Source organism: Chiroxiphia lanceolata, chromosome 13, assembly GCF_009829145.1.
Source record: "Chiroxiphia lanceolata isolate bChiLan1 chromosome 13, bChiLan1.pri, whole genome shotgun sequence".
NCBI lineage: Eukaryota > Metazoa > Chordata > Aves > Passeriformes > Pipridae > Chiroxiphia > Chiroxiphia lanceolata.
The window spans coordinates 7,392,211-7,412,743 of record NC_045649.1 but is presented as its reverse complement, the minus strand read 5'-3'; the positions used below and the strand labels follow the sequence as shown (position 1 = coordinate 7,412,743).

The 20,533-nt window shown below is 41.7% G+C and overlaps 1 protein-coding gene across 1 annotated transcript in view; it reads left to right on the top strand.

Annotated features, from left to right (window-relative positions):
• The window catches only part of ZCCHC14 (zinc finger CCHC-type containing 14), a 53,160-nt gene that overhangs the window by 7,302 nt on the left and 25,325 nt on the right, over positions 1-20,533 (top strand). The window contains exon 2 of the mRNA XM_032700916.1: positions 7,615-7,738. Within this exon, the coding sequence (XP_032556807.1) occupies positions 7,615-7,738 (124 nt within the window). The remainder of the gene's footprint in view (positions 1-7,614; positions 7,739-20,533) is intronic.

The following is a 20,533-nucleotide window of genomic DNA, read 5'->3' as shown; positions in this document are numbered from 1 at the left end:
AGTATAAGGTTTCAGGGTTTTTGTAAATAGATGAAGTGATCCAGAAATAAGCAGATCAGTTACTTAAGAGTAAGATCTTAATTTTAATTAAAGACCTGCCAAGTCATGGTGATAAACAGTGGAAGTGAACACTTTTTGTGTATATTATGAATCCTTTACCAGTGTCGTCTTTTTTTCACCATAAGTGGAAGAAGAAAGGACATTGAGGTTCTGGAGCATGTCCAGAGAAGGGAATGGAGCTGGGGAAGGGTCTGGAGCACCAGGAGCAGCTGAGGGAGCAGGGGGGGGCTCAGCCTGGAGAAAAGGAGGCTCAGGGGGGACCTTCTTGCTCTCTGCAACTCCCTGACAGGAGGGGGGAGCCAGGTGGGGGTCGGGCTCTGCTCCCAGTGAACAAGGGACAGGACAAGAGGAAACAGCCTCCAGCTGTGCCAGGGGAGGTTCAGCTTGGATATTAGAAAAGATTTCTTCATGGAAGGGGCTGCTCAGGGAAGTGGCGGAATCACCATCCCTGGAAGAAAAAATGTGTGGATGTGGCACTTGGGGACATGGTTTAGTGATGAACCATCACTAAAGGACCTCTAAGGTCATCAAGTCCAACCAAACTGGTGTTGGTTGGACTTGATGACCTTAGAGGTCCTTTCCAACCTTAATGACTCTGTGATTTTATGATTCAAAGTAGTTTTATTACACTCAAGCCATTAGTTAAGTGGATGTTGGGGAGGGGAAGGAGGGAAAAATACAATTCGGTGGATTTGTGACTCATCAGATAATTTCTTTATGAATTGTTGCAGAAGAGCCCAGGGTGGCAATGAACCCTTTAACAAGGGGAAGGCTCCTGGGATCATTGCTTGGCTTAGACTTCAACAGGTTTTCAGATTGCTTCTTTGACTCTCCATTTACCTCCCAATATATATTCCAGCCTCATGGGGGCAACTTTCCACCCCAATGCTGGCAAAATGAATATGGTAGCTCTGAAGTCAACGTAATATTAACATTTTAAAGGCAGATGTCATTAAGGGGTAAAGACTTGTATAGCAGATAGGACAATGCTACACTTGGAATTGTCTTGGGAAGTGTAAGGGAACCTTCCCTTGTGGTGCCTGTGCTTTTAGCTTTTGGTGGCATCAGGTGAAGGAACAGGGACACACTTGTACATCAGTGCTGGGATAGAGAGCAGCAGTGTTTGTTCCAAGGTCTGGTTATTAGCAGGTCTCTGTTTTGATTTTGAGGTGGTTTTAATGATTGGTTTGTAAAACTCAGACTTGATGAGTCCAGTAACTCTATGGTAGATTTATGTTCCTTGCATTAACAATGTTCACAATTCTTTAAGCAAAGGAGTTTTAGTGGAAATTAGTTTATAAAATACAACCCAGACTAATTTTGGTCCATCTGTTCTCCAGAATTTCTAAGGAGCCTTGGAGCAGGTGTGTGATTGTCCCGCAGCGTTTTAAGTACCACATGGCTCATTTCATTGCAGAGTCTCACAGGACAAAACCATTTGATCTATTACCCATTTTCTCATTTTCCCTTGGAAATGGGAACCCTCTTCACCCTTTGTGTTCCAAGATGGATCCCTTCTTACCAACTTCCTGAGAATAGATGTATTTGGTAGCTGTTCGAACATGGATGCACCTGATGTTTACATCTATTCGGTAGCCCCTGGTTGTTAGAACTGCTTGAATTTCTAGCACAAACCATAACACTTTCAGTTGTATCCATGCCCCAGTCCAACAAAGCAACTAAATGTGTGTAAATTTAAGTGTTGAGGACTTTACTGGATGTGTGGAAAGTTGGGTGTGTTTGTGAGCACTTCCTAAACATCCTTGTGGAAGAGCCTGAATCTTCCACAGGAGTAGGTTGTAATTTTCTTCTTGTAGTGGGAGAACAGTCAGGTATTTGTATATGTCATAAATGCAGAACTGGTGCCTGAGGCTATGATTTCTCAAGCAGCTGGGCAGACTAATGTCTTGTTACTACCAAGAGAAAGATGTTTGCTCATTCCTGCTCCTCCTGGTGTTGTCTCAGTGGGTTTTGAGTTCTGGGTCCTTGCACTGATTGCTCTGTCTCTGGCTCAGATTTAGCCTTGTCATGCATCAACAGACTGACAGCTGAGTGTCAGCAATGCAATTTTTCCAAATTATATAAAGCCTGAGTTCTGTCCCTGTGCTGGGAAACAGCAGCTTATCAGTCTGAGCATGGATGGGCTGTGTCCTTCCCATCAGGCTTCTGCTGGAGCATTTTTGCCATCAGGATTGCACAGTGTTAAAGACCTTGGTGTTAACCTCAAAATAAGCTACTGTTAATGCTCACTAATATGAATCTGGCAGGAGAGAAGTTGTGTTTTCCCCCCCCAGTGCTCAGTTTCTGAGTGCACTTGCATGTGTTACCTGCTCCAGCCTCAAGCCTGAGGGTCAATTTATGGCTATGAAAACCTTTTTTTAATGGAGAATTCCAAAGCCAGTATGGACAGCAGCATTTATCTGTGAGACTTTCCTAGAATATCATTGGCCAGTGTTGAAAACTAAATGTCACGTAAAAAGTTTCCTGAATGGGAGAAGATGTTTGTGTCACTTGGAGCTGCAGCCCCAGGATCTCACTGAACTGACTCATTGCTCCTATGTTTTGTTCACTTTTCTTGCCTGAATTTCATACCTAGTCAGGCACAGAAATCCATATTCTGTTCTCTGGGATCCTATATCTTTGTTCCATATATACATGGTGCTTTGGGTAGTGGCTATGTTGATTTTTTAGTATTGGCTCCACTTCAAACTAAGTCAGCAAATACTTTGCTATTAGCAAAGTATTTCTGTGCTCTGTTTAGTTATTTTTAAAAGGAACAGATAATTACTGTTTTGGTCAAACTCTTACCACATTAAGTTTGACTCCTATCAGTCCTGTTATTCTTATGAAAGCTTTTGCAGTATTAAATGTTAGGCATTGTCCCTTGGGAGCAAAGCTAAGAGTTACTGAATCCAGCTTCCCAGATTTACCCTTTTCCATGGTGTCTTCCATTGTCTTGCATAGTTGCAGAGCCACTTCAGGCCTGACAGAGAAGCACCACCTGTGGAACTGGCTTTTTTTCCCTGTGTGCCCTTTGATGGATCAAGGGTTTTGGAGAGTTTTCTAGAGCTGCTTTTGCTGTCCCAAGGAGGTCTGAGCCTGTAGGACCTCTCTGATGCTGGGAAGAAAATCACTGCTGTGTTGGAAATAAGGATGTTGTTGGATGGCTGGTGAAAATGGGAAAAACATGATAATGGCAAAATTCTAGCAATGACTTCTGTTCCCTTGACACATTTGTCTTCAACCTCTGAGTTGAGGCAATTGTTTCTTTCCCTGTTGACTCCTGGGGGTGGAGGTGGAGGGATCAGCATTTTTGATCCTTTTGTCTAATCCATGTTGGGAAGTATCCACTGATAGTAGCTGATACCAGTTCTGATCCATCATTACTGTGGAGAATGAGGCACAGGATGATTCAGGCTCAGCCTCAGTCATTGGGTAGTGATCCATTTTCTTTGTTATTCTCAGTTATGGCCACTGCTTTAACTTGAAATGCAAGAGATGGGCAGGGTTTGGATCTGGAAAACCAGAAGTCCATCTGTGAGCCAGATGCTTTGCTGTGGTGGGAGCAGATTAAAGAATCACAGAATCATCCAGGTTGGAAAAGACCTTAAAGCTCATCTTGTTCCAGCCCCTGCCATGGGCAGAGACACCTTCCACTAGACCAGGCTGCTCTAAGCAAAGATGTAACTCTGGAGTACAATAAAAATAGTTTTAAGAATCTCTTCTGCACCCAGTTGAGTGTTGCAGCTTTCAGAGTAATTGAAAAGCCTGCAGGCCACTCTTATATTAAAGTAATTTATGAATAACGTGATGAAACTATGGATAGGTGCATCCTTCTCCCTGGCCCTCTGGAAAATGCTGTGCTGAGGGTAAGATTAGGCAGTGTAGAATATTTAACTCTGGACTTGCTGCTGTATTTGATTGGTTTCCTTGGACTGTTTCTGCTGATGTTCTCAATTTCAGTTGTAAAATCCAAAGTCTGCTCTTTAAATGTCTGATGCTGTTTCCTCTTAAACCTTGAATGATTCATGATTTTTTTCAGCATTTATAAAATGTCACTCCTGTGGTTTGTTATGATGTATGGCCTGAACATTCCTGGTTCCTTGATGCCAACTTATCCCACTTTACTGTGGACTGTTACTGCTTCACCAAACAAGCCTTTAACAGTTCTTGAGCAGCACATGTTTATTCCTTAATGGCATCTTGGCTTTCCCTGAGATGCTCCCGATCCTGACAGGTCTAGAGCAATTTGCTTAATACTTCAAATCTTCATCTCCCTGGAGTGCCTTGTTCTTTATTCAGAATCCAGTGACTCCTTGTAGTTGTTTGTGCTGAGCCCAGAGTAGGGAATATAGGAGTGTTCATATGTAGATAGGGAATATTCCTCCCAGAATTTACCTGACCCTGAGTTTGAACAGGTCCTTCCTGGGCATCTCCTGTGAATCTTTTCCCAGTGTTTCTCCCAACCCTCCCAGGACAATATCTCAATATCTCTTGCAGTTCCAAGCTGACGGGTTATTGTTCCTCTGTTTGGCTTGGCCTCAAATTTAACAAAAAAAAAAAAAAAAAAAAAAAAGAAAGAGGAATAAAAAAATGCTGTTACTATTTTGGAACTAAAACTTTGACTTGCAAACCGTTTCTCATTATTTTACTTTCCCTAAACAAATCCAAACCTTTGCAGTATTGGTATGTTTAAGTCAGTGGAAAAAATTATTTAAAATTTGGAATGGAAGCTTGAAGCAGTCGGATTCAGTGGTTATAACACCATTCAGCTCCCTAACAAAGTGCTCCATTTGGAACTAATCAGAGCTTTGTGATTTTTCTAGGCCAATTTGGAACTGCTTTGATGTGCGACGGAATCAGATAGTATGAGCTCAGTCAGACAAGACATATGGGCTAAATTAATCTTTACCAAGTATGTAAAAATTAAATCTTTATGGGGGGAAAAAAATGGAGGTTATGTGTAAACAAAATGCAAATTATAAACTGCACGCGATCCTTGTTGTAAGGAGAGTGGAGAGGAGGGAATATGAGATAAGAGGCAATAAATTGTAACAAACTGCTTGTTCAGAGATTTTCTGGAGCTCTGTGGCTGTTCTTACTCAGTTTCAAATGCTGTAAGTGTTTATATTTCTGATTGTTCTGAATATTTGAAGCCTGGTTGTTCAGGATAACATAGTCCTGCATGAATCTCATTTCCCAGCTCTCTCCTCTGTGCTCTCCCTTTGCCAGGAGGATGGTGCTCAGCCCTCTGGAACTTCCTCTCAGCGGCACTGGGCTGGAGTGAGAGTTTAATGAGCTCCAGGAGGGAGACTGTGTGAGATAAGCTTTGGTAGAGACTGACTTTGGCAAGGAAATTTAAACTCTTCCCCACCCTCCCCCTCAGCTTGAAGTGTAATGGCTGGTCTAAGTGAAAGCTTGATGTTAAGTTTTGTTTGTGGTGGGAAGCTGTGCTGAAGAAACAGTATATAATTATATTTATATATTTATATATTTATCTATAAAATAAGCTTTATTTTTTTGTCATAAAGGCTGAAAAGAAAAGTAGGTACCTGTAACCCTCTATTTTCTGACGTCCCTCTGCCTTTCTGGTGTGACTTCTTTACACATAGAAGCTTTTTATAGATGTCAGGTATACAGAGTCTTTCCATGGTGCTACTGCCTAAAACTGCATATAAATCTATAAATGTCAGTCTTAAAATGGAGCTTACAATAGGTAATTGTATGGAGTGGGGATGTGCTATTTCTGACTTGCATTGTGTGTGCTGACTGATGGCAACATGTAATGGTAGGGTGTGCAAAGTATTGTTTTCAGCATAAGTTGTCCTAACTCATGGCACTGTGCCAAGTGCACAAGGTCTGAGGGAGCCTCTTCCCTCACAGGGACCTGAGGTTGCTGGTATTTAGTTGCCATGACTGAAGGGTAACTGGTTCTGTTATTTTGAGGTGCACATTTTCTCCTGTGATTTGTGCAAGGCTGAAATCCACGTCAAATTCTAATTACAGCTCTCCATTCCGGGATTTCAGGTTGATTCAGAGTATGACAATTGAATTTCAAGTAATGTAGTTACTATGATGAGTTACTAAGAGTGCTTCTGTTAGTCTGAACTCCCTCTTTAAAGCACCCTTTCCTCTTCAAAGTACTTAAACCCTTGTGTTCAATACTGCAAATGCAAGTGTTCATCCACTTCTGCTTCTCATTACCTAGAAAACAAGAGGAACGACCTTACTTAGAGACTGGTGAATGTTACAAGTAATAGATGTTTTTGTGTTGCTATATAACTGGGAATGCTCTGTGGCAGGCAGCTGAAATGGGCAGTGTCCAATTCTGCCCTTTCTAATGACTTTTGTTTGTTTCTGTAGATTTAAGCGTGGTGAAAATAAGTTTTCTCACTCTAAATACAGTTTAGAAGGTACATATTAGGCCATGAAATCTGTTTCAATGCTGCAGCTTTCTGCTGGGGCATTTGTAGTGTACAATTTTTCATTGAAATGTGATCATGATAACAGGCTTTTTGGTGGCAAAGACAATAAAAGCGTGTTTTTCTAAACTGGAATTTTTCATTGTAATCTATGTGGGAATATTTGGAAATGCCTTGAGCCTGCAGCTGTGTGGAGGTGATTGTTGTGGTGTGACCCCAGCCAGCAGCCGAGCCCTCGCTCCCCCTGGTTGGGATGGGGAGAGAGAAGAAAAAGTGAGAAAACTCGTGGGTTAAAATAAAGACAGTTTATGAGTAAAGCAAAAGCCACACATGCAAGCAAGGCAGACCAAGGAATTGATGCCCCACTTCCCATGGGCAGGCAGGGCTCCATCCCCAGGACAGCAGGGCTCCATCACAGTGACTTGGGACGACAAACGGCATCACTGAACAACCCCAGCTGCCTCCTTCTTCCCCCAACTTTATACACTGAGCATGATCCCACATGGTCTGGAATAGCCCTTGGATCAGCTGTGGGCAGCTGTGTCCCATCCCAAATCCTTGTGCCCCCCACCCTTCTCACTGTTGGGGGTGGGCTGAGGACTCAAAAAGGCCTTGACTCAGTGTAAACCCCGCTCAGCAGTAACTGAAACATCCCTGAATTATCACCAGTTTCCAGCACAAATCCAAACCAGCCCCACACCAGCTACTGTGAAGAAAATTAACTCTATCCCAGCCAAAACCAGCACAGTGACATAACATAAAACTGAGATTTTCCAAGAGTCCTTTTCCCTTAGTTTTCTTGTTGAAAAGTTAAAAACTGTAATGTCGAGAGGTGAAAGGTCTTGCAATATCTCTCCAATTGACTGCTGTGTGACTATTGTTTAAAAAAGAATTATACTGTAAGTAGCTTTATAGATTAGCCAAGATAATCTTGACTTGTGAATAGCTGCTGACTAAAACAACTTCCCTGAACTGTTACTTGGGGAATATCAGTAGTAACACCCTTGGTTTTAAAAGAAGGAAGCTTCTCCCAACTTCTCCAAGTGGCTCTCTCACTCCAGAGGAAGGTGTGATGTTTGTGTATTCCCTCAGTTTATTTTAATGGAGTTTTGTTTTTTTTTTTTCTTTCCAGGTCACTCCAAGGTCCGAGACCCCCATCAACAGTGTCAGTAACAGCTTGGAAAACGTACTCCACACATCAACACATTCCATGGAGGAGTCATTACCCAAGAGGCCTTCGGGGAAACACTCCAAAGGTGTGTCCTTATCCGTGTGTGTGCTTCCAGTGGGGGAACCAGCTCGGATCTCTTGGTGGTGATCAGCTTCATTTTAATTGGGATTAGAGACTGAGATTCTGCTGCTTTACTTCTGGGTTGGGTTGACCAAAGGAAGTCACAGAAGGGTTTGTAATAAGTGGGAGTGGGTCAGTGAGAAATGGTCAGTGAGAGACGAGTATCCTTATTTTTCCATTGGGAAATAAGCAAGAAAATTCTTTATGAATTAAGACCAGCTTAACTCTCATCAAATATTCTCCAAGAGTGAGTATCTTGGACATTACATCTCTCATCCTTGTATTAGCAGGTTATTTCTTGGATTAAGCACATGGTGAATGTTGCTTTACTGGGGAGGAGGCATTTAAACAGTTAGAATTACACCTTTCTCTTGGTTCCTAAGGATGTAAGTGAGAAATAGAGGGAAGAGGAGTGGAAGATAGGAGAAAGAACTTACACCTTTCTCAGCTACAAAATAAATCTGATTTTTGTGATGCTGTATTGCATCTGACCTGGCTAAAAACTGGGCTTATCAAATCGGAGTTAATGATTCCATTTCCACACTCCAGGCTCTGATTGCAAATATGAAAATGGCCAGGTTAAAATGTGACTAACAGTATTTTGTTTAATGCATAAGAAAGCACTGTTAAGTAAGGGAGGTCTTTGAACTGGCAGCTGCTCTTTGTGCAGAACAGCTTTTCTGAGCTCTGTGGTATTTAAAAAATCGCTCAGTAGGGCACAACTAATGCAGGGGAAATATTACCATTGTGTGTTGCCTTCAGATATCATTAAAGATATTGTCATGCACCATCTAAGTTTTTTTAATTTGGAATTTGCCTTCTGAACTCTGTTTTCTTCTCTGCTGTGGGCTTCCTGCATAACTTGGCAGATACAGTTTAATATAAACGGTGACAAAGAATTTCAAAGTACGTTTTCACTCAGAGGATCTTACACAGATTAGAAAGGGTTAAATGTCCCAAGAAAATGTGAACTTGCCCCCACCAGACCTCCTTTTCTGTGACTGTAATCCCAGCAGTGTAAGGAGTAGTAATTTTTTTACAGCAGAGTAATGCTCTAAGTAGCCATTTCTCCAGCTGTAAAAACCATCAGGGTAGAAGAAAACGCAGCACTAAGCAGAAGCATGGTGGGGTTTGTGGCTTTCATCTGATTAAAAATAGGCCAGGGTTCAACACTGTTTTCATTTGTACTCAGTGATTGCTATTCCAGTACCATATATGCTAAGATTAGTCATGGTACGCTGTGAAAATTAATTAGGTTTTCCTCTGATCTGTTTTTCTCTTATAGAATACCTGCTTCGTTTTCAGTTTAATTTACAGGCTGCCTCAGTGGTAGCTGGGAGAAGTGGGTGTGGAACAAATACTCACTGATACTCTGCTTTCTGGTTCACCAGCAGCAAAGACTGTGCTGAATTCTCCCTGATATTTGATGATGTGTCTGGGAGTTGTGTCTTTTCAGTCTGGAGTACAACTGAGGATTATTTGCCAGCCTGGAGCCACCGTTGTTCACTTACAGATTCCTTGTTCTCGTAGCAAACACAGCTCTTAATTTAGCAGGACTTGCTAACTTTATAACCTAGAGCACATAAAATTGTCATGAAAGTATGGGATGGATAGGATGCTTGATTCTTGTAGTGATATTTTTTAGTGAGTCTGTTTTCAGACAGCTGGACAGGCCAGGATTTCTCCTCAGAAGTAGTGAGCTGCCCAAGGTCATCATTCCTGTCCTGGCAAAGTCCTGGAGCTGGAAGTGTCTCAGTTTAAAAGGCTGTAGCTGAAACAGAAGAAAAATGAGAAATCTCATGAAAAGTGCAGTATTTGTTGTGCTTAGTTGGATTAGAGACAATTTGTATTAATCCAGTGAATGGTTTTAATCCTGATTTGGAGAAATGTCAGTAATTTAACTTCCTATAGTTGAACAGTGAATGGGTTTGTAGTAGGCTTGGACTTGAAAGCTCTCAGTGACTGTGTTTTCCTTAATCCACCACTTCTAGCATAAAATATTTAAGTTTCTACATGGGAAAGAAACAGGGAGTAGAGTATTCTGCTGGATACTCTAACAGGCAGTGGTGGCAGTCTTGTGTTTGCAGTAAGTGGTAGCTGGGAACGTTTGTAGGTCCTTCAGGCAGAGACTTGTCAAATACTTGGGAATAATTTCACCAGCCTGTCTGCACAGAACAGTGCTGCCTCAGGAAATGAATTTATAACATGGGTGTCAGCCTGAGAAGTGCACAAATCTTTTCCTTTACCTCAGAGACCCAGATAACTGTGGGAGCACTGTCAGACACTGACAAGTAGAATCATGGAATGGTTTGGGTTGGAAGGGACCTTAAAGCTCATCTCATTGTACCCCCTGCCATGGGCAGGGACACCTTCCACTAAACCAGGTGCTGGATCCATGCTGCAATGCCCAACTTGTTGGGAGTGGTGACAAGCTGGGAGCAATCATGATTTGCACATATTTAACAAAATTAATCAATTTTTCTATAGTGATTCTTCAGTCTTGGCTAAAGCCCCTTCTCCCTGTGCACGTATCGCTGCTAGAACAGGATAAATCAGATGGACATCTCTGCAAAGTGCAAGTTGTGGCATTAGGAAGCTCCTGTACAAGTTGACAAGCATTTTGGGTGTCTGTGCTCTAGCTGGGCTTTTCTTTTGTAAAGTGAAGTTTAAAAATTTGACCTGTGCAAGTTGAGAAAAAAAATACAGATGGGTTTCCACCAAAGGATGGGGAGCTCTTGTGAAGTCCATTGGCTGTAACATGCAGAGTAAACTGTGCTTTTCACTCCTGGTTTGATCAGAGATTTAGGATTGTTCAGACCTGTTTTCACAGATGAGGAAGTTATTTTAACTGGAGGTAACTTCGGGAAGTGGAGACTTTCCCTGTTCTCAGGAACTGACTGTTGTTGTGCTGAAAGCTGCAGACAGGGTTGTTCACAGGTTTTAAGGTATTGACAGATCTCACTGGTCAAGGAGAACAGAGATAAATACAGAGAGATTCTTGTGTTACATATAGTGAAAATTCCAGGAAGGATGTGTTGCTTTCTATCTCTTTTCCCACTGTTTATAGAACGTTTTAATTACAGTTTTAACACTGATTGAACGAAACAAATTCAAACGTAGTTTGGACATTTTATGTATCCTGAACCTTTCCCAGTAGCGAGGTGGTTAAAGACCCCTGATTTACTACTTTACAACTTTTGTTTTGCAGGCAATCCTCTGCTGGTAGCTAAGGGAAATTCAGGAAACTCCATTATTATTCCGAAGTCCAGAAGGAGGTATCTGACCTATGGGGCTTCCCAGAGCTAATTTTGAACAAGCCTATGGATGTAAAGTTGTTCTGACCTTTTGTGGTAATTCCCAAAAGAGAGTAGTTATGGTTATCACAGCTGAATGAAAAACTCAGCTTATTTTGTATTTGTTAAAAAAAGCAATAGGAATTTTCCGTGCTCCAGAGATGTTACTAATTACTCTTCCTGCAAGGTTCCAAGGATTTGGCCATTAGGTGGGATAGCACTGGAGGCAAGTCCTGCTCTCTGCATGTGACATATTTTAGCAATGTATTAAACATGCACAGTGACCACAGCATATTTTCCAAAAGCGCAGCGGAATGAAGTACATTAGACCAGATGTTGAAGTGCAGAACAAAAGAATCTTTATAATAAAGGCAGTGTAAGTTGCAAACATCCCAGTGCAGAGACTGCGCAGCTTCATCCTGTTAATTTCTCGTAATGCTGAGGAAAATTCTGATTTGTTACAGCCCCTGGGCTCAGTTTTCTGCAGTGGAGGTTCTGTGTTGGTGGTTAAAAGTTGCCCGTGGTTGCTCTGAGGTTTACAGGTGGCATTTTACCCCGTGTTCCTCCCCAGAGCAGCCTGGACCATGATTTCCTCGACTGAACAAGTCTCTTTTTTTGCAAAGTGACAGAAGTTCTGCTATTCTTGTGTTTCCTGTATATTTATCTTGCCTTTCCGCTGTTGCCACACAAAAACCTCAAATTGTCTCAGTGCCAGCCTGATTTCAAATGAGGCAACTGTTGAAATATGATCCTTAGAGAGTGAAGCTGAATCACAATTCTTGCCACACATGAATCTAAGGATAGACACAAACTGCTGCTGGAGAGTGAGGAGTAAAGCTTTTAAGTGGAAAATGAGTGCAGGAGGCTTTGTTCTACGATCTCCTCTCCATTAGTTCTCCTGCTGAGCCCAGTAAAACTAATTGCTTAATTGAAGGAACATTCTGAGTCCATGCACAGGGTCCTGCAAAGCCTCGACGTGTCCCAGGCTGGAATAAATACATGTAATAGCATGTGACTGCACAGAAAAGAGCTGCAGTCTGTGGACATGAATAAACCAAACTTTAAATGCATCTCAATAATATATTGATTTAATTTTGAATCAATATTAGGATGTAAAATAGATCCTTGTTTGCAGTATTCCTGTTGGCCTCAGGTAGGATGAGCTGGGGGTGAGTTGAGCTGGTTGTTACGGGCAGCAAGCTTTGGTATCTTAATTATTTCATTACAATAGTTAGCAGAAATGTATGATGTAAACCTTCCAGAACTTCTCACCACTATTTTTGCTACTCTGTTTTCCTTGGCAAAATGTGTTTGTATGGTCTTGCACCTTTTTTTGTCTCCCACTTCCTCGACTCATTCTTTTTCCATAAGAAAGTAAAGTGCAGGAGCTCTCCTAGTTAGTGGCGAGCAACAGTCTTTTTCTCCTGAAATGTTTGACACCAGTTGTTCAGGCTGCTGAAGGCAGGGAGAAAATACAGGGGGAGGAAAAAAACCCTCTGAAATCCTTTTGGTTCAGCATCCAGACTTTATAGTGCCTTATTCTGCATCAGTTGTATAGCTGGATTATTCTATTTTTAAGTAACTACATCATCTCCAACGATATTGGGTCAACTACCGTTAGGGTAGGGCTTAAAGAAATATTTAGGCTATGATAATCCTTCAGGAAAAATCTCCCTCTACCAACTGTATATAATTTTTCAGCTGTTTGTGTATGTCCTTGTTGATTTTATCTCCAACGGGGAACTCTGCTTCTAAACTTGAGCAACGTAGGCTGAGATCACACACGAGGCATTGCGTTCCTGACCTGCTGTCTCCCATACACCAGCTGGTTTAGGAGTATCAAGTATTTAGAGTTAATTCTAGAAGTCAAATCCAAGGATTAGTGTGCTTCAAAAAAACATGTTTTGATGTTGCATATTTTCCCCCCGTGCTAGAAGATTATTGGATATTAAGGAATTTCTTGAAGCTTGTTTTGTTGCATAAATCATGTCGTGGTCTTCCGGAGTTGGGAGTTCAATTAGGGTTGGAGGTTTAATTTTGCAATAAAGACAATACTTGAATTTAGAATATAAAAAAATTCAGAAACATTGCATTTTACCTCAGTTTTTTGCTGACAGAGCAGTTGCATGGAAACCCACTGTATGTCCCCAAAGCCAGGGTGAATAGCTCATCTTTGGGCTCCTGTAGAGTGGGAGTGGAGTTCCAAACTCCTGGGACTGCACTTGGACTCTGGCAAATTTATATTGTTAACTAAGTCAACTTTTATACTCTCTAGAGGTTGAAGTCAGTATTTCTTTGTCATCCTCGTTACCTCCTTTTCCACATGATAAGCCTTGTCAGGAGAGACCTGGGATTGCTGTGACAAGATACCAAGGGAGAGGAGGAGGGAGCAGCAGGGAGACTCACTCTTCCAACTGGATGAGAAGTTCTGACTGTCTACTCATGCAGTAACTGTCATAAACCTTTTGTGCAAATGTGAAAGGTGCTCCTTGCTGGGGTTTGTAATCCATGGCCTCGATTCCTTGCAGAGGGCAGACCTTTGTGTTCCATGGGAAGACCCAAAGGTCACCCCCTGGCCAAGAGCTGCAGTGAGTTGGCTTCAGTGGAAAGTCATACTGTGCATGCTTGAGTGGCTTATACAACAGAAGACTCTTTAATTTCCTATGAACAGTTTTAATTGTGTCCTTGATCACGTATTCACCTAAAATGATGGATACCAAGCATTTACCCGAGGGCCTTGTCTTGAAGCTGCTGAATGATTCTTTAACTTTAGTCCTCTTTGGACTTCCTGCTTGTTTTTCCTCAATAAGATGATGGAATCACTCTGGGCAGCTGTCAGTCCCTATCTTATTAACTGCTGAGCCTGTTGATTAAATTCATGCAAATTTGACAGAGCTATTTAGAGTTTTTATTTACAGTGGTGTCTGAATAGAAGAGGAGAGGTAAGAACAGTTTACATGCAGCATAGATCCATGGGAAATCAGGCTTCATTTTGCTCCTTAGTTCATAGAATCATTGATTGGTTTGGGTTGGAGGTGATCTTAAAACTCATCTCCTTCCATCCCCCTGCCATGGGCAGGGACACCTTCCACTGGAGCAGGATGCTCGGGGCCCCATCATTCATCTTGCTTTTATTTATTCTTATGTTTTATAAAGATTTGTGTACTGGGCAATATATTTTCCGTATTACACATTAGGAAATGACCAGGTTTCTGCTAATGTATGGTTTGACAGTGAACACTTGATTTTGAGTCCTCTGAAGCCTGTTTGATTTGGCTTCAGTGGGAGTTGGATGGTAGTCCTGTTTATAATTAATTAGAATCAAGCTACTCTGAAAAATATAAATTCTATGAATAGGATGCTGGTGAATTCAGCCATGCCAAGGAGTTTTACCTCACTGCAATGCAATCCACAGGCACATTCCTGATCTTGGATAATGAGAATGTAGTCATCAATGTCTAATGTGAGATTATAAACTCATACCATTTGCCTTTATCCATGGATCTTCAAAAGCTTAGGAAACAACATAGCATGTGCATTCCTAGAAGGACTCTCCTGTTTGCCAGTCCATGTCTGTGAAGTCCTGGCAATGCCTGTTGTGGCAATCAGTTTTTAATGGAGATGAAAGTAATGGTCATTACCTCAACAACTCTGGAATCAACAGCATGACCTCCTGTGCTGGTAATGGAAACAATATAACAACTTAAACTTTTAATTAAACTTGCATTAAATGGTGAAAAACAGTTTTTCTCAGATCTATAGGTAATGACTTAATGCAGCCCATCTTCTGAGACAGGATGAAATGAGTTGTGAGAACTTTACCTCATGTACCTCATGGTGGAACTAATCCTTAAACCTGCATTTTTACTGAAAATCTTTCATTAAAGGCAGGGGCTACAAGAGAAAACTTGAAATTTAAACTTGCTGAGGGCTAGAAAACATGTCATACAGGACTCCAAAAAAAAAAAAAAGGTGAATATTAACTGCTGATTCTTGTCTCCTGGCAAGTTCCTGCTGCAACCTGGTGGCAAATGGCTCAGTAGGGCTGGACATTCCTGTGTCTGCTGCCTGCACATTAAACAAGGGATGTGGGAAAGGCTCAGAAATGCTCAGCTGTTCCTTGCATCTTTAAAACTTAACACCCTGGAACATCTGGGAATGTCTGTTCTGAAAGAGCCCGTTTTGCTGCCATGTTAAACAGGGATGCAAGAATTTTTAAAAAGAATTTGAAATAAATGGCTTGCTTCTCCTAGCTAGGCCCACATATCCCTTAAAGTAAATTGGACAAAAATTGCCACTTTAAAGAAGAAAATAGGAGTGATTCACATGTATTCCTAGAAAACCAGCATGTCCTTGCCCATTTTCCAGACTGTCACCAGTGTACCAGTGACTAAATGGCAATTTTCTGGTGTATGTTGTGCTTGAGAAGCTTTTATAGCGGGTTAGTTGTTAGCTGGTAAATGTTCTTTCCCTCATTTTATTACTAAATCCCTCATTTTCCAAAGCACATTTTTCATTTCCATATACCTTTACACTGAGATGAATTCTCGCCTCCAAAAGCTGAGGGTAATAGGCTTAAAGTACAATAATTTTATCAATAGGTGCCTGGAGTTCTTACAGGCAGCTGCATATACAAGTTAAAAATGGTGTCATTCCTCACAGATTTTTGGGCCCAGACATGAAAATTCATGAATATTTATAGTAAATCTTGGGTTTTTTACTTGACTTTCAATGTCAGCATTAGAATTTGCACAGTGGGGCTTTTCTGTGCAGACATGGAAGGCTGTAATTTTGGAAAGAATCAGACTGCAGCAGGGAAAAGATCCCAGACATTGTAGGACTGGAGGTGACATCAGAGAAAGGGGTGATACTGGGAATAATCAATAATTCTGGTTCCTAGTAGGGCAGTAAGTCACAGGAGGAGGTTTGTTACCCTCAGTACTGACACGACGCATTGGTCATGAAAATGAGGGGGTGGGTGGAGAGGAAGGATGAGAACATGACACAGAAAGAAAGTTGTTTACTTGCCAGAAGTTTCCTTTGCTTTCCCATCTACTACAACAACAAATATTTCTTTACTCTGCTTCCCTTCCATCTAATGTGGAAGTGACCTTATTGAGTAAATGACAACACTTCATTTCCGTGGAAGTGCTTGTGATTTCTCACATTCAATCTCTGGCACAAGGGAACAGATGGACTGAGGAGAAGAAACATGAATGTCATAATACTTACATGGGTGAGAGAGACCTTTTGCAAATGGAAACTGGTGACTCTGCCTCCAGGACACTATTCCAGTGTGGAATTAGTGGGGAGGGAATTGGTGCTTTTTAAACCATGTTCTTCCGTGCTTTGGCTGCCACCTGATGCCACCTTGGTTCCCAGATCAGGAGATTTCATTATTGGATTTTAGACTGCAGATTCCAGCTTGGAAGGAATCGATGCCTTGCGTCTTTCACTGGGCAAGAGCTCTGGATTCTTGTGTTCTAGATCTGGCTTTGCTGTGATTAACAAGGGTCTTATTTATGTATCCATCAAACTGGGGGAGCTCTTGGTTCTCAACAGGGCTGGCTATGGTTGTACAGCTCTGTGAAAAACTCAGGTTTATGTCAAAATCATGGAATCACGGAATGGTTTGGGTTGGAAGGGAGTTTAATGATCATCTCGTTCCGACCTCCCTGCCAAAATATTAGGGGTTTTTCCTAATTTCTGGTCAGAAAGGTTCTTTGGGTGCTCTTTGTTGACAGAAGAAAGTCCCTCCCCTTTTTTTATTTAAATAGTTAGATGTTATTTCTTAAATGATTCTCTTCTACCAAAAAGTAAAGCTGAAAACAGTCAAAGCAGTGGGATTCTGTCCATTAATTCAGTTCTTTTGGGGTTGTTTAAAGAAAATTGGATTCTTCTGTTTAATGCTGTCTTAATGTAGCTTTTATAAACTGCATCTGTTGAAAAATTCCAGAGCAGAGCCCAATCCTGAGAGCTGGATGAAGAGACTGGACAGCTGTAGGTGGAAGGAAAGCATATGGAGTTGTTCATGGGTTCATTCTAAGGAGTAAGTTGAGAGTGAAATCTCATTTGAGGATTGCAGATAGTGGGAACTGGGAGAGGTTTGAGCAGCGACACTGCCCTAAACCTGTGTGAGCAGCATCTCTTGTACTTCCCTTCAGCATTTGATGGAACTGTGCTCTTATCCATATGGTAGATCTGTTGTTACTTTGTGCCACACAAGTAGAGGAGACAAATAGTCCACTTTGGCATCGTTGAGGTGCTTTGAGTTTTCATTTCTAATTTCATTTTCTCTTGTTCTTTTATGCTGGGAAGTGACAGGCTGTAATTATGCAAAGCAATGGTTTTGATTAAAGTCAGTTGTATTTCTCAGGTGCACAGAAATGCTGAGCTAAAAGGTTAATGTTTCATTTGCTTTCTGACTTGTTCTTTTATCTCCTGGAAAAAAAAAAAAAAAAAAAAAGGAGAGGACTTGCTGTGCTGCACAGTTTCCCTGCCTGGAGTGGATGCATTTCATCAGTGCAGGGTGTGGGTGCTATTTTTAACAGTAACTCAGAGGGGCAGCCCTGCTAAAATTACATCATTAATACACACAGCTGAAGGGAAATGGCATAAAACACAACAGGGCCTTCGAAGTTTCTCCTTCTTGTGTTTTCCAGTTCTGTGGGTGAATTATTCCAGGCGTATCCTTCCAGCAGAGATGCAGTTGACCCACCGTATTTACAATCAGACTTTGTTTACTTGTAAACAGACCCGAGGAAAAGTGCAATAAGTGAATTTGTCTGCAAAAACAGCAGGTATGAAATAGATATTAGTGGCTAGGGGAGCTCAAAGTTTGTGTTCCTTGCTGTCCCTGTTACTAAATAGTTCAAGAATTTGCCAGATATCCAAATATTGCTAAAAAAAGTGGGGAACAAGAGCTTTAGACTCTAGTTTTTGCTGGAAGTGTGTTTGGTTTCATTCTGTAATCCCTGCTGAAGAGACTGTGGGGATTCAGAGCTTCAGGACTTAGAGGTTTTTAGTGGATGGGGTTTGGTTTTGTTTCTGTTCTTTTTACCTCAGTTTCTGGGCATTCTCACTGCCCTGGCAAATTTTAATAAAATCTACTTTGTTCTTTTCCCTCTTGCATTTTCTTCATAGATGTGTTACAGAGACACTTGTCTAATAGTTGTGCAGTGTCTCAAAATCAGCTTAAATGCTGAATTAGAACTTTTTTTCTGTCTCTTTGAATTACTGGTCAAATCTTGTCTGGGATCCAGAATGGAGGAACAATTATTTATACAGAAGTAGAAAAGGGAAAAAGAATATTAAAGCCTGAGAGCAGAGACTTGAAAATGTACAAGGACTTTATTGCCACAAAAGGGCCCGAAAATGTACAAGGACTTTTTTGCCACAAAAGAGGAACTCACAGAAGTGGCTGTGCAGGGGATATTTGTCTCTCACTGAGCTGAGCACTTGAATGCATTTGTAGCTCTTGGCAAGACTGTCTGTACTCAAGGATTTTTCTATTCCAGATGAGTCTCTTAGTCTGGTGTTTTCACATAGCACGCTAACAGAATATTTTTTTGTTGTTAGCAAGGCTACAATTCCTTAGAAAATCAAAATTGAAGCTGCTATAAAATGCCTTTGCCCTCGCTGCTCCTGCGTGTTATTGCAGCCTTAGTCCCGAGTTTCACGATGCTGATACTGGTCTCAAAAATGCAGCAAACAGCACGTGCTTATTGACACGAGCATTGAACTCTGCTGGCCTGGAGCAGCCCTTCCAAACCAGACCAGCTGCTTAGAGCTTGAAATGCACATTTCTGCTGGGTTTTCGCCTGGGACTTGAAATCTCTTAACTCCTGTGGGTAGGTGCAGCAATCCTATGGCCAGGGTTGGGGCCACCGGCCATCCGATCCCAGGGCTCTGGTGTTTGAGCTCCAGGTTGTCCTTCAAGCCAGGGCACATTGGCTGAGCAGCTGCTGCCTTGTCACGTCCCTCCAGGCTCCCTCCATGCCGATATATGGTTACATGCTGCACCCACAACCCATGTTTGCCTGTGCTGTCGGATACAAAACACCCATATGTTCATGTATATTTATATATGTAACTGGCAGGTCCTGACTTGGTGACTTTTAAACTGTGCTGGGCAAATCCTCACTGGATGCAGTTGGGATTGATTACAATTGCTTTTATGCAGTGGGGACTGGGGCTTTTTAATAGAGTAACAGCGGGTTATGATTATCTAAGTGGTCTTAAATTAGCTTTATTCATTCATGAAATGACTCAGATCTTGTATGATGAAGGAAAACTAATGGGTAGTAGCAGCCTTAACTCACCTCCAAACAAGGTGGTTTGTAGTGAGTTCAAACTGCACCCAGAAGTGGTTTGGGGCATTGTTTCACTGCTGGGTCTGCTGGGGTGCTGTGAGACTCGATTTGTCCATCAGGATTTAGGACATTGCTCCAAACTTCAAAGCAAATGCCAGCTCAGATTCCCAGCTGAGGGGAGCACCTGAATGTGTCATGTTTTCCCCAGTCTGTTCCCTTTCAGTGGTTTGAATCCTCTTTCTAAACTCAGGGAAAGCGGCTGTTCTGTGCAGACCTAGAGCTTTGAAGGCTCCAGCTGGAACTGGGTTTGTTCCTCTGGTCATGTTTGGATTTAGTGAAGCCTAAGGGGTGTCTGGGCTTTGGTGCACTTTAGCACAAAAACTGTCACTAGGGAAAGTTTTCCATGGAAAACTGACTTTGCATGTGTAGTTTTGCAGGTGAATACAACATCCAGCTTAGAACTAATCATCTGGCTCACCTTGGGTTTGCAGGGGCTCAGAGCAAATCCTTTCTAAGAAAGCAGGAGCCTTCTCTAGGATGAGCAAACCTTCTCTTAAGAATGTGAAACAAAGCCAATATTTTCTTTAAAAGAGCTCTAAGAATAGTAAATAAAATAAGCACTTGATCAGATAAAACTAGACTAAATATACAAGTGCATCTTACTTACCCAGCAAGTAAAAGTATTTATATACAAAGTTGAACATCTCTCTTGATTGCAGAGATATTTTTACCAGACAAATTGCACACAGGCAGTCTGCTTTTAATTGCCTGTACAAAGATGTGTGTTTGTGATTACTGAAGCTGCCCTTCACCCTGAGAGTTTGGGGTTTTGGTCACTTCTGCAGGAATATTTCTCCAAACGAGCCGTCTGCTCCAGCTACTGGGAGAAGGAAGGTGAGTCACTGGGCTGGATCTCTGAGCAAATGAAGTCCACAGCTGCGTTCAAAACTTGCACGTGCTCTTCTCACTTGTTGCAAATAGTTCATTAGCTGCAGCTCCATGTGGAATTAGCCAGCTTGGGGAATTAGGCAGTAAATGTATTGTACAAATTAAATTCCGGAGTCTTTTAAAAACGCGGCCCCCAGGCTACACAATCTGAGCACATGTTTAATCTCAGTGCCACTGATGCCTCTGAATTTGTTGTAGGATACCTTT